Below are 13,416 nucleotides of genomic sequence, written 5' to 3'. Positions count from 1 at the left end.
CTCTAATGTCACCGGGCTCGTGCTTGTAAATGAAAACCTGGGTCTAGGAGCAGGTCTGGGACGATGGAACCAGAGCTGTGTCTGAGGGTGGCAGACTGCTTTCTGACTACACTCGGTGCCTAGCCTCTGGGGGCTGCTTCCTGAGGGCAGGGGCTGAGGGAGCCCCATACCGGGCTGGGTGGTGGGCGGGATGGCAGGGGCAGGTGCTGGGGCCGGGGGCGGGGCAGGCGGTGGAGGCGTGGCCTTGACTTCAGCCTCCATCTGCGGCATCTGGAGCTGCTGCTGCTGCTGTTGCTGCTGCTGCTGCTGCTGCTGGGCCAGGCTGGTGACGAACTCCTCGTGCTGCGTCTTGAGGGTCTGGATCTGCTGCTGGAAGGCCAGCTGCACTGGCTGGACCACCGAGGAGTACTCGTTGATGAGGGTGGCCTGGAAGAGAGAAGAGCACCCACTGCTCAGTACACGGCCTTGGGGCTTGCTGTCTGGCACCAGAGGACAAACGCCTGGAAAGCAGCAGAGCCTGGGGGACCTGGGGCAGGTGAACAGGGAACCGTCATGTGAAACAGCCAATACAGTCTGGGCAATCAGTGTGTGTGTTGGGATCTGGCCAGAGATGTGGGGACGAGGCTGTTCGTTGCAGCATGGCTCACAATTCCCTGACAACAGGAACGAGCGATGACAGCTGTGTCCTGGCCGCCGGGTGGCTGCTCAGAGAACGCTGCCCACCAACATTCTGGGACACGCTCATGGGCTCTGCCTCCCACTTGCCATGTGGTTCTTGGCAAGAGGGGCTGCCACAGCCTAAGCCACGTCTGGGCTTCCTCACGCTTCCATCACGCAGGAACATGCCTGACCACCAGAGCAAATGGGCCACATGCAGGGACTCCGAAAGGCTGCCTGGTTCTAGTGTGCCAGGAAAGTCAGGGAGACACACCCAAGGCCTGGGAATGTCACCTGGGACTCTCCAGTCAACACCCACTGGATACTCCTAGCACAAGCAGGGTACATGGGCTCTCTGGCTTCCGGGACCTGCTAGGGTGGCAGCTGCTGTCCCCACACTCCCAAGCCCTCCTGAGGCATCCGCCCCAGCTATAGGGTGAGGCATGGGTGGGCAGAGACACTCACCTGGTACTGACCAAGCCCCAGGGCCGGGCTCTGTAGCTGCTGAATGATGGAGTCATCGAAGTAGCCGTTTTTCTCCCAGAGCTGCAGGAGCTGGGGGTGGGAGAAGAGAGAGGCTGGGTCAGCAGGGAGCGGGAAGGCCTGCATATCCCAGTCTCGCCCAACCCGCGGCCCAGGGCCCACGCACCCGGGCGATCTTCTGCTGCTTATCTTCCTCCACGGCCAGGAAGCTGGTGCAGTAGATGGGCACCACGACTTTCTGCAGGGCGGCCAGCAGCTCCCGGGCCTGCTTGCGCTGGCTGTGAGGGAGAGACTTTCCGCGCGTCAGGGCCCTGGGGCGGGACCCGGCCACGCGCCCGTTACCATCACGGCTCCAGCCTCAGCGCCCTCTGCCTTCTCGGGAATCGGGTCCCCAACCCGGTCGGGGCAATGGCTGGGCTCCCACGAAACCTGTGCTGGTGCCTGGGCTCGAGGAAGGGAACAGACAGAAAAACAGCAAGCAGGGGAGGGAGAGAATGTGGCCTGGGGCCGTTCTGAGCAAGGCCTTTCAGTCCAGTCCCCTTGAGAGGAAATAACCTTCCCTCCTTCCTTCTTGGGTGGCGCTGTGGATGAGGGGACATGGGGTCCGCAGGAACCCCTGCCTGTGTGCAGTGGGCGGGATGGGACTGCTGCGGAGTGGGGGTCTTGCCCTTGCTACTTGCTATGCACAAGGAAACCTCGGCCCAGGCCAGGCCTCTCGGGAGGAGGAGGGAGGGTACTCAGTCCTTCGGGCACCTAGAACGCTTTAGAAGAGCGACCAGAGGCCCAGTCGGGGGAGGCGCTGGGGCCATGTCCTCTCAGGGCAGCGCTGCACTGGACACTCTGCGTAGCTGGCCTGGGAGGCCCCTGCAGCTGCGCAGGGAGATGGTTGCCCCCACAGGGGGACGCGGGACAGGAGGGGAGCAGCTCAAAGCCCCTCAACCCCCAGCTTGCCGCAGGGAGCTCAGGGGAGCAAGGGCCTGGGCCGGGCAGCCGGGAGGATGGATGAGCAGCACATGGCTTCGGACAGAGTGGAGCTAGAGAGGCGCATAGCTGGAGAATGTAGGAAACGGTGCATCCATGCAAGGTGCCCCTGATTCAAAGGCAGGGAGAAGTGGAGGCATGAGCAGGAGCAGAAGGGCAGAGGTGGTGCGCAGCCGCAGCTCACTTCCCAGCAGGAGAGAAACAGGGACTGAGGTGGGGAGGGAAGAGGGACTCAGGCAGTGCTGCATGTGGTAGATGGGGTGAGATGGGTGCTGGCAGCTTGGACCAGTGCAGAGGCGCATGAGGTGCCTGGCCAAGACTGCTACCTGCTAGGCTCAGTAGCAGTGCTTGTTTCCTCCTGTGTGCGCAGGCCTTTGGCCTGGGGTTCTATTGGTTTTTTTTTTTTTTTTTTTTTTTTTTGCTAATTTTTGTGAAAAGGGCCCCAGTGACCCTGTAGAAGGAAATATTCAACCAACCTTGGGGAGGGTGGAGACAGCAACCGTGGGAAGGGGTGAGGGCTGGGTGGGGACAGAGTGTCGGCAGAGGTGTCTCTGTTGAAGTCTGAGAATCGGATCAGGGCTGGAGAAGGGGACCCCAAAGGAGGGTCCCGATGGCTGAGCAAAGTCAGGTGCACGTGTGTGCACGCGTGCAAATCAGTGACGAGGGCCGGAGACAGACACAGAGGTCAAGGAGGCCATGGCCGAGAAGGCAACAAGGAGACGCCAAGAAGCTGCCCCAGGAGAGCAAGGAGTGCAGGGGACAGTGGCCCCAAGGCAGCAATGTGACAGGTGAGGCTGGGGTCTAGGGGAGAGGACGGGGCATGCAGTGAAGGTGCACAGGACGCCTAGACCCTGCAGTCCTGCAGACAGAAGCCTGGCGGCTCACAGAGACCCCCCGGCCCAGGCTCCCTGGACAAGTGCCCCCTAGTCTTGGGACAGGCCAAGCCAAGCTACTGATTGGAGCAAGCGGCCACCCAGGAGGGGTTGAGGAGGAGCGCGAGGAAGCGGCGCTCTGGGCACGGGGTGGCGGCACTCACCAGTGGTGCAGCACGTCGTTGATCAGGTAGATGAGGTGCAGCCGCAGCTCAAAGTGCGCCCCGTCAGCCGTGATGCGGTTCCGGAGGTGGCCGGCCATCAGCTCACAGTGCGGCGGGGACTTGGCATTGCTGAACATCCAGTTCTTCCCGGCCTGCAACAATCGAGCCGATGACGAGTGAGCAGGGTGCTCAAGGCGGGAGGGAAAGGCACCCATTGTAACAGCCCTTAGCCCAAACTGGCTGCGGCGGGTCCTGCCTCAGGGTGGGACCAGGGGGAAGTTGGGCTCTGGGAAGCCCCGGCCCCTCACCGAGATGGCGTCCTTGGTGCACGTGTCGATGATGGGCTGCAGCAGGTTGTCAAACTCGTTCATGTCTAGCTGGGTCTCCTCCAGAAGCTTCTGCATCTGCTGTTCCACCGCGTGGGCCACGGCCGCTGTCACTTGCTCCTGGGTGGTGGGTCAGTGGGGCCAAGAGCACATGAGGAGGGACCCACAGCCCGAGCCCGCCGGCCTGGCCCAGCAGGGGCGGGGTGGGGACCTGGTGGGGATGCCCCGACTCTGGGCTGCTCTGGCCATCAGCTCCATTGCTTGTCCCCAGCATGAGGAGACTCTGTCTCTCGTGCCTGCCGTGAATCTGTGACAGTCCCTCCCAGAGTGGGCAGGGCATTGACAGGACATACCAGGAAAGAACACCTGCCCTCCAGGTAGCCAAGGGAAACACTGCAGCCCAGAGGAACAAACAACCTCTGCAAACCAACTCAACAAAAAACAAAGGCGGGGCGCGGTGGCTCATGCCTGTAATCCCAGCACTTTGGGAGGCTGAGGCGGGAGGATCGCTTGAGTCCAGGAGCTCCAGACCACCTGGGCAACGTAGCGAGACCTCATCTCTACAACAAATAAAATACAAATTAGTTGAGCATGGTAGCGTGTGCCTGTGTTCCCAACTACTTGGGAGGCTGAGGCGGAAGGATCGCTGGAACCTAGAAGTTCAAAGTTACGGTGAGCTTTGACTGTACCACTGCACTCCAGCCTGAGTGACATGGCAAGACCTTGCTTGTCAACAACAACAACAACAAAAAAAAAAAAAAAAAGAAAAGAAAAATGAGGGATGGTGTGAGCAGGCAATAGAGGGAGAGAACACACCCATGGCCTCTGGTCAAACAAGAAGGGGGCAATCTCATTCCTCAATAGGAAACGCAGGTTAAAATGCAACTGGTAAAAACAGAGCTGCCATGGGGACCAGCAGTCAGTCAGGGCTGGCCAAGGCCAGCCTCCCACTCCATGATGAACTCTGGCAGAAGCTGAGGGTGAGCATTCTGGAACTTTCTTTTTTTTGAGACAGAGTCTCACTCTGTCGCCCAGGCTGGAGTGCAATGGCACAATCTTGGCTCACTGCAACCACCTCTGCCTCCTGTGTTCAAGCAATTCTCCTGCCTCAGTCTCCCGAGTAGCTGGGACTACAGACACCTGTCACTGCGCCCGGCTAATTTTTTTGTTTTTTAGTAGAGATGGGGTTTCACCATATTGGCCAGGCTGGTCTCAAACTCCTGACCTTGTGATCCGCCTGCCTTGGCCTCCCAGAGTGCTGGGATTATAGGCTGAGCCACCATGCCCAGCTGGAACTTTCTGAGAGCAATGTGACAGCGTGATTTTACGCCCTGAACCTAGTACGAAGAATGAGGCTGGTGTTTTGGAGGTTTGGTATTCTATTCCTCTCGTTTTTCTGGCAATGCACCTGTATTCTTTAATTTATTTTTCCAAGACTGAGTCTTGCTCTGTCACCCAGGCTGGAGTGCAGTGGTGTGATCTCAGCTCATGCAACCTTTTCCTCCCAGGTTCAAGCAATTCTCCTGCCTCAGCCTCCCAAGTAGCTAGGATTACAGGCATGCGCCACCACACCCAGCTAATTTTTGTGTTTTTCGTAGAGACAGCATTTCATCATGTTGGCCAGGCTAGCCTTGAACTCTTGACCTCGTGATCCGCCCATCTCAGCCTCCCAAAGTACTGGGATTACAGGTGTGAGCCACCACACCCAGCCAATGCACCCGTATTCTATCTGGCAAAAGTTATCAAACTGTTGGACCAGGAAGGACAAAAGGGTCCTTCTGGCCAGGTGGATCACCTGAGGTCAGGGGTTTGAGACCAGCCTGGCCAACCTGGTGAAACCTCGTCTCTACTAAAAATACAAAAATTAGGCGGGTGTGGTGGTGCATGCCTGTAATACCAGCTACTCCGGAGGCTGAGGCAGGAGAATCGTTTGAACTCAGGAGGCGGGGGCTGCAGTGAGCCAAGATCGCGCCCCTGCACTCCAGCCTGGGCAACAGAACAAGACTCCATCTCAAAAACAATAACAATTTTAAAAAAGGGTCCTTCCCCAACCAACAGCTCCAGGTGACCTAGCTACTGTGTGGTGGGGCCAATGGTAGGCACCAGAGACTGTCTGGCCACCGCTGTTGGGGAGCTTCAAGGTGCACACGTGCCCCACAGTCCCACTCGGGGGGTCCACCCCAGGGTGATGGGTGCACGCATGTCCAGAGGCTTCACTGAGATGAGAAGCAGCCTCTGTGTCTGGCATCAGGGCTGGAGGAGACAGTGGCTGACACGCACCAAGCCCTGGGTGGCAGGGCGGGCCCTGTCCTCACTGACATCTGTTCTTCATTCTGGTGAACAGATGCAAAAACAGAGGCACAGGGGAGTTGCTGGTGCCTGGCTGAGGAGGGGGTGGGCTCGTACCTGTCTGAGCGCCAGCAAGTGCTGCTCCTGCTGCTGGAGGTTCCACTGGCTCTGCTGGATGAGCTCGTCCATGGACGGTGCGCCCTGGGCCGGCGGGATGGGCGCAGCGGGGGCCAGCGGGGGCTGTGGCAGGGGCGGCATGGCGGCGGCTGGTTCCAGCTCTGGGGTCTGCTGCTTGCAGATGACTGGAGGGAGAGGAGGAGGGGTGCCCCATGAGAATGCAGATGGCGGTCTAGGTGTCCCCTTGGCCACCTCTCAGTTACAGGAGCCTCCCCCCACCCAGGGACTCACCATCCACAAGGGCCTGTGCACAGTCTCGTGCCCACACAAACCCAGTTCCTCCTACTCTCGGGCCCTGCCCTCCCTCTCACAGGATCCCAGCCTCGGCCTTCCATCTTCGGGCTGTCCCCTCCTCGGAGAACCTAGGAAGTCCCCTGGCCACTCTCTTGCCAGCACCATCCAGTCCTCGCACAGTGTCCTTCCGGTGCAAGTTAAGTCTGAGCCTGCCCACCTCCTCACCCACCTAGGTCCCACTTGGCAGAATCCACGCCTTGGCACCTCTCATCCCCTGACCTCCTCAGGCACTCGCTGGCCTCTGCCACTGTCTCCTAAGCTACCATCCTAAGATGTTGCGGCCACCAGGCCTCTGCACATCTGGCCAGAAAGGCACGAAGCTGCACCTCCCGAAAGCACACTGCAGCCTCCCCCACGCCCGCCCTGTCCTTCTACTGACTCTCCTTGCTTTTCCAGCCCTTGGGGACAGAGACTCCTCTGCAATCAGGGGTGCATCCAGTTTGAGGCAGCAGTGAGACACCCATTCTGCTGGCAGAAGCTGGGGTCAGGGTGGGCGCAGGTCCCCACTCTGGTCAGATGGGGCAGGTGGTGAGGTCTCTGAGAAAGGGACCCTGCTCGTAAGGAGGCCCTGGACAAGATACCCGCCTCTCTCTCCGTCTTGGGGCCGCCTGGTCTGAATGTGACTATGTACCCCTGGAGCCCTCCAGACCCCCACTCCGAGGGGACCAGGACAAAACCAAAGATAAGGGAGGTGGGGTATCAGGTGGAAGGTGTTGCCCCTCACTGGGTGCTCAAGTCAAGTCTCGGGGCTGACTGTGCCTTCCAGTTTGTGCACCCAAGGGCACCCTATAGGATGACCCCCAACTTCTGCACCGAATCCCACCCCTCCCACCGTCCGAGGGACACTGCTTCATAATATTTCTTCTCTCTCTTGTTTCTCCAACTCCTTCCTCTTTACCCGCCCCCACCCCAGCAGCATCTAAACACATCGGGCTGGGTGTGGTGGCTCACACCTATAATCTCAGGACTTTGGGAGGGTGAGGCGGGTGGATCACCTGAGGTCAGGAGTTCGAGATCAGCCCAGTCAACACGGGGAAACCCTGTCTCTACTGAAAATGCAAAAAATTAGCCGGGTGTGGTGGCAGGCACCTGTAATCCCAGCTACTTGAGAGAGACTGAGGCAGGAGAATTGCTTGAGCCCGCAAGGTGGAGGGTGCAGTGAGCCGAGATGGCGCCACTGCGCCCCAGCGTGGGTGACAGAGGGAGACTCCGTCTCAAAAAAAAAAAGTAAGTAAATAAACACATCAGAACATTCTGGGTTGGAAACCTCTCCCTTCACCCCATGATCCTCTCTAAACGATTTCTCAGCGAAGACTCACTCCAGATCTTCACCTCCCCTTTATCTCAGCCTGGCGCCTGCCTGCCACTCCCCGTCACCCCCCCACCTTCCCCCAGGCAGCTGAGGACACCCTTGCTCAACTCAGCCCCATGGGCCTGTCACAGATGCTTGCCTCCCTTGGCCTCCATGTGCTGCCCCCTCAGTCCCTTTCTCCCCCTTTACCAACCCCTCTCCTGTCGGACCCTCAGATGCTGGGGTGCACGGTCTGTGTTCTGAGCCCCGTCCTCTGCTCTGTGCAACCCCCAGGGGAACATGAGCTCTTCATTCCTGCCGCTGTGACTGTCAGCTGCACGCTGTGATTCCTAAATCCATCATCTCCATTCTGGATTCCCTGAGCTTTGGCCCTAACCACCGACTGCACGGTCCACTGTGTTTCCAAGGGACCTGTGTTTCCTCTCGCTCCCTACACCGATGTCCCCTCCTGTGCTCCCCGCACCATGGCTGGCACCACCGTCCGCCCAGAAACCCAGGTCAGAAGGTACATGTGCCTCCCACTGAGGAGCGACATGGTGTCAAGGCAGCCTCCTAGACATCACTCCAATCAGTCTATGTCCCTGCTGTCACCACCATGGATCTGCTGTCACCTGCGTCACCCCAGAACCGGTCTTCCTGCGTCAGGTGCCACCCCTCCACCTCTTTTCAACATGGCAGTCACGGTACTGCCACTTAAGGAGTGGTCCCTGGGCTACCCAGGGGTGACAGATGGTTATGGAACCAGAAAGTGAGCATTTCAAAACCTTCCTAGCCACGTGATAGTTCACGGTCCACACTGTTACTGTGCTTTGCAAAAGTTTTGGTCCACAACAGGTTAGAAACTTAAAAAAACAAAAACCAAAATGGTCCTTCACCACAGAGTTCGTGAAGCTCCATTCTAGAACAGCTGACCCAGGCTTTAAGAAGCGGGGTGCAGAACTGACTGTACTGTGGCTAACCCGGCGCTAGAACACGGACCGAAACCTTCCACGAGTCTCTCCCATGCTTCCAGGATACACTCCTCACCCCTCCTCAAGCCAGGGCCCCGACTCCTCCCCAAGCCAGGCCCCCAATTCTGCACCCCCACCTCTGGTCACTCCAAGAACCCCTCCTACTCTGGGCTTCAGCCACCCTAAGCTCTGGGTCCCCTATTCCCTCCAAGGGCTCCGTCTTCTGCCCGGAACACTTTTCTCCCCTAGTTTTCACCTGGCCAACCCCAAGATACCCTTTAGATCTAACCAAGATATCATCACCCGCAGAAAGCACTTCTTGGCCGGGCGCAATGGCTCACGCCTGTAATCCCAGCACTTTGGAGGCCAAGGTGGGTGGATCATAAAGTCGAGAGATTGAGACCATCCTGGCCAACATGGTGAAACCGCGTCTCTACTAAAAATACAAAAATCAGCTGGGTGTGGTGGCGGGCACCTGTAGTCCCAGCTACCTGGGAGGCTGAGGCAGGAGAATCACCAGAACCTGGTAGGCGGAGGTTGCAGTGAGCGGAGATCGTGCCACTGCACTCCAGCTTGGCGACACTGCAAGATTCCATCTCCAAAAAAAAAAAAAAAAAAAAAAAAGAGGCCAGGTGTGGTGGCTTACGCCTGTAATCCCAGCACTTTGGGAGGTCAAGGCGGGCAAATCACGAGGTCAGGAGATGGAGACCATCCTGGCTAACACAGTGAAACCTCGTCTCTACTAAAACTACAAAAATTAGCCGGGCATGGTGGCATGCAACTGTAGTCCCAGCTACTCAGGAAGCTGGGGCAGAATGGCTTGAACCTGGGAGGCGGAGGTTGCAGTGAGCTGAGATCGTGCCACTGCACTCCAGCCTGGGAGACAGAGCGAGACTCCATCCCAAAAAAAAAAAAAAAGACTTAAGTGATGCTAACCTTGATCACTTGGTTAGGTGGTTGTCTGCCAGGTTTCTCCTGTCAAGTTACTGTTTTCACGTTCCACAATGAGTCACTAAGTCCAGCAACTCAAGGGGAAGACCACAAAGTTCCATTGTCTGAAGGGGAATGGTAGTATCTGTGTATACTATTTGCAATTCTGTTTTAAGATTAGTTTCTTCTCCTTATTTATGGGTGAGCCTTATTAATTACTGGTTTTAATTTTTGAAAAATCAAGTAAGTGCTCACCTTAGCAATACATATATTAAAAACCAAATAAACATAAGTGCTTCTATGTGTGTTTTGTGAATCCCATCTTATACAGATAAGGTAAGGGAAATGCTAAGATTTGGAAATAGTTCATCTCTACCAAAACTCATGTTGAAATTTGATTTCCAAGCTGGGCATGGTGGTGTGTACCTGTTGTCCCAGCTACTTGGGAGGCTGAGGCCGAAGGATCACTTGAGCCTAGGTGTTCACAGACAGCCTGGGTAACGTAGTGAGACCCCATATGATATGGTTGAGGCTGTATCTCAAAAAAAAAAAAAAAAAAAAACGGAAAGCACTTCTTGGCTTTAATCTTCCTGGGCTATAAGCACCCTCTCCTTTCCTATAATGGCACCAGCTTCCAAGTGGCCCCCACAAGAAAGGGAAAGCAGCCCTCAGCTCAGTCATCCAAGCCAAAGCACCGTCTGAGGTGTCTTCCTCCCCTACTCATTACACCATCAGGTCGTCAATATCCAACTGGCGCCCAAGTTCATGGGTTCTACCCCTTCACCCCACCTGCCCCCCACCCTCCCTCCCTCAGGCTCAACACGTTGACTTAATTTAGACCCCACCATCTCTCACCTGAACAACTGCCCTGTTCGCTCCCCTGCAGGCCTCACTGCTCAACAGGCTGGTCCTTCTAGCTTGTCCTACACCACCGGCCACACAACCCAAGCCACTCTGTCCCTTGTTTAAAACTCCTGTGGCTTCCCGCTGCCTTGAGAAATGGTTTTAAACTTGGTGTGCTGGGGCTAAGGGAGGACCGCTCTAGAAACGCAAAAGCACATACAATATTTTCCTTACGATTTCAGACAGCTGATCGCTCCCTGCCCACCCCGCCCCCTCATCTCGAACCCAAATAGGCATCAGAAAAATCCCTGGATTGAGTGAGAAAACACAAACTTTTCCCTGGCATTTAACACTCCAGATCAAACTCTTCCCTCATACAAGCACATTCTTTTCTTAAACACAGGCTACGTCGCCCAGGCTGGAGTGCAGTGGCTATTTACAGGCACGATGCCACTACTGATCAGCACGGGAGTTTCGACCTGCTCCATTTCTGACCTGGGCCACCCCTTAGACAGTCTAGTGGTCCTCAGCTCCCAAAAGGTCACCATATTGATGCTGAACTTAGTGCACTCAATCGACACAGTGCACTACAGCCCTGAACTTCTGGGCTCAAGCAACTCTCCAGCCTGTCTCCTGAGTAGCTGGGGGCACAGCTGTGTGCCACTGTGCCTGTCAATACGCACACAAACTCTCCCCCTCTCTCTCAGTCTCTTATTCAAGAAACTGCACTTTTGCAACATCCTACTCTCTCAGCCTTTCAAGTTTTTTTTTTCTTTTTTTCGAGACAGAGCCTCGCTCAGTCTCGCAGGCTGGAGTGCAGTGGCACGATCTTGGCTCACTGCAACCTCCACCTCCCAGGTTCAAGCGATTCTCCTGCCTCAGTCTCCTGAGTAGCTGTGACTACAGGTGCCCACCATGCCCGGCTAATATTTTTTGTATTTTTAGTGGAGATAGGGTTTTATCATATTGGCCAGGTTGGTCTTGAACTCCTGACCTCAAGTAATCCGCCCGACTCAGCCTCCCAAAAGTGCTGGGATTACAGGCACAAGAAAGACACTGTGCCTGGCCTCCTTTCAAGCATTTTTTCTTTCTTTCTTTTTTTTTTTTTTTTTTTAGATAGAGTCTCACTCTGTCACCCAGGCTGGAGTGCAATGGCGTGGTCTCGGCTCAATGCAACCTTCACCTCCCAGGTTCAAGCAATTCTCCTGCCTCAGCCTCTCCAGTAGCTGGGACTACAGGCATGTGCCACCACACCCAGCTAATTTTTGTAATTTTAGTAGAGACAGGGTTTCACTATGTTAGCCAGGCTGGTCTCAGACTTCTAACCCCAAGTGATCTGCCCACCTCAGCCTCCCAAAGTGCTGGGATTACAGGCATGAGCCACTACGCCTGGCCACTTTTCAAGCTTTTTCTTTTTCTTTGAGATGGAGTCTCACTCTGTCACCCAGACTGCAGTGCAATAGTGTGGTCTTGGCTCACTGCAACCTCCATCTCCAGGGTTCAAGCGATTCTCCCGCCTCAGCCTCCCGAGTAGCTGGGACAACAGACGCGGGCCACCACACTCGGCTAATTTTTGTATTTTTAGTAGAGACAGGGTTTCAGTGTGTTGGCCAGGCTAGTCTCAGACTCCTAACCTCAAGTGATCTGCCTGCCTTGGCCTCCCAAAGTGCTGGGATTACCGTATGAGCCACTACAACCAGCCTCCTTTCAAGCTGTTTAATCGAACACCAACTGTGTGTTGCAGATTAAGGTACAATGACCCAAACAAGGTCTGTCTGGCCTCACCGAGCATGCAGTTCAGGGAACAACCACCTCTCAATGTCCACCTACCCGGCGAACTCCTAGTTATTCATTCAAGCAATCTAGAGACTGGGGGTTGGGTACTGAACATGACAGATGTGATACCTGCCCTGAGCAGCCGCACCACCTGGGACTATCCATTATTCAAAGGCCACCTCTGCTTCCTAACCTTAACCTTCTTGAGAGCAGGACTGGAATCCTGTTGCCCAACTGAACGAACACTGATAAACATTTGCCAAGAACTAAAACTCAGAGGAATAATTCTTTTTGATTTGTGCTGCAGGCACCTGAAACGCACAAAAGCCTTGCTGGACCCACAGGGAGACCGCAAAGGGGGCTGGGCAGTGCCTGTCCCATGGGCTCCCATCCGGCCTCTATCATTTCCTCCCTAGAAAACACTAAAACAATCACGCTACTCCTGCTCATCTCCGTCATCAGTCTCAAAAACAACAGCAAAATCCCTGATCCAGAGCCCAGGAGGAGTATCGAAAACCTCGTTGTTTTCCATTACAGTGGCACCCAGCAGCCGCTCTGTGCAAGCCAGTGGGAACAGCAGAACAGGGATCGTGTGGACCGAGCTGCTCCACTTCAGACAGTAAACGACCCAAAAGAAAGAGGTTTGTGGCAGAGTCCGAGAAAGGAAGCGCTCGATGGGGCGGCCTGAGTGCCGGAGGGAACTCACGTTGCTGCTGCTCCAGCGCCAGCTTGCACTTGTAGTAACTGTAGAATTCGCCTCCGAACAGAAACGAGAATTTGGGGTTGTCTTTCTGCTTCTCCATAGTCATCTTCTCAAACTCGGGCCCGTTGCGAGCCACGAACTGGGCGAGCTTGTCGATGACATTTCGAAGCTCCTGGTCTGGAGGACGGAGAAAAGGCCACGCGGGGCGTCAGCGACAACCGCCCAAAGCCGGGGAACTCGGCGCCCCAGCCCCCGTCCGCCGTGCCGGGGACCCCAAGGGGGTGGGCCCCAAAGAGGCCGTCCTTGTACGGGTCCCGATAGGGGCCACACGCTCGTGGGGAATGCGGGGACCCACGGGAGAGGCCGCAGGCGAAGCCGCGAGGCCGAGCCCCGCCCCCTCCCAGACCCAGGGACTCCGGGAGGCGGGGCCGGCCAACAGGAGGTTCCAGGGAGAGAGAAACGGTCTCTCGGTCGGTTTGGGTCTCACCATCTGGGGGCAGCGGCATCTCCATGGCTCCGGCCGCGGGGAACGTCCTCCGGCGCCACACGATCGACCACCAGCGTCGTCTGCAGAAGCCGGCCGGAAGTGGCGCGAGGGAGCCGTTTACGGCGGGCTTCTAGGGCCGCTTCCGCCCGCCACTTACGGCCGTCGCTGGGAA

The 13,416-nt window shown here is 56.4% G+C and overlaps 1 protein-coding gene across 4 annotated transcripts in view; it reads right to left on the bottom strand.

Moving 5' to 3' along the window:
* The window catches only part of CHERP (calcium homeostasis endoplasmic reticulum protein), a 24,736-nt gene extending 11,320 nt beyond the window's left edge, over positions 1-13,416 (bottom strand). For 2 of the 4 annotated variants that reach the window (XM_030935221.1, XM_010361482.2), the window contains exons 1-8: positions 13,245-13,416; positions 12,761-12,934; positions 5,890-6,074; positions 3,466-3,603; positions 3,158-3,309; positions 1,307-1,451; positions 1,123-1,212; positions 171-426 (exon numbers count right to left, since the gene is read on the bottom strand). In XM_030935221.1, coding sequence (XP_030791081.1) covers positions 171-426; positions 1,123-1,212; positions 1,307-1,451; positions 3,158-3,309; positions 3,466-3,603; positions 5,890-6,074; positions 12,761-12,934; positions 13,245-13,269 — 1,165 coding nt within the window. In that variant the 5' untranslated portion in view covers positions 13,270-13,416. The remainder of the gene's footprint in view (positions 1-170; positions 427-1,122; positions 1,213-1,306; positions 1,452-3,157; positions 3,310-3,465; positions 3,604-5,889; positions 6,075-12,760; positions 12,935-13,244) is intronic. The other 2 variants (XM_030935222.1, XM_010361483.2) reach the window with 2 other exon arrangements.

This window comes from Rhinopithecus roxellana, chromosome 8, assembly GCF_007565055.1.
Source record: "Rhinopithecus roxellana isolate Shanxi Qingling chromosome 8, ASM756505v1, whole genome shotgun sequence".
NCBI classification, from domain to species: Eukaryota; Metazoa; Chordata; class Mammalia; order Primates; family Cercopithecidae; genus Rhinopithecus; species Rhinopithecus roxellana.
Note: the sequence above shows the minus strand (reverse complement) of the source record. Positions and strands in the feature narration are given on the sequence as shown.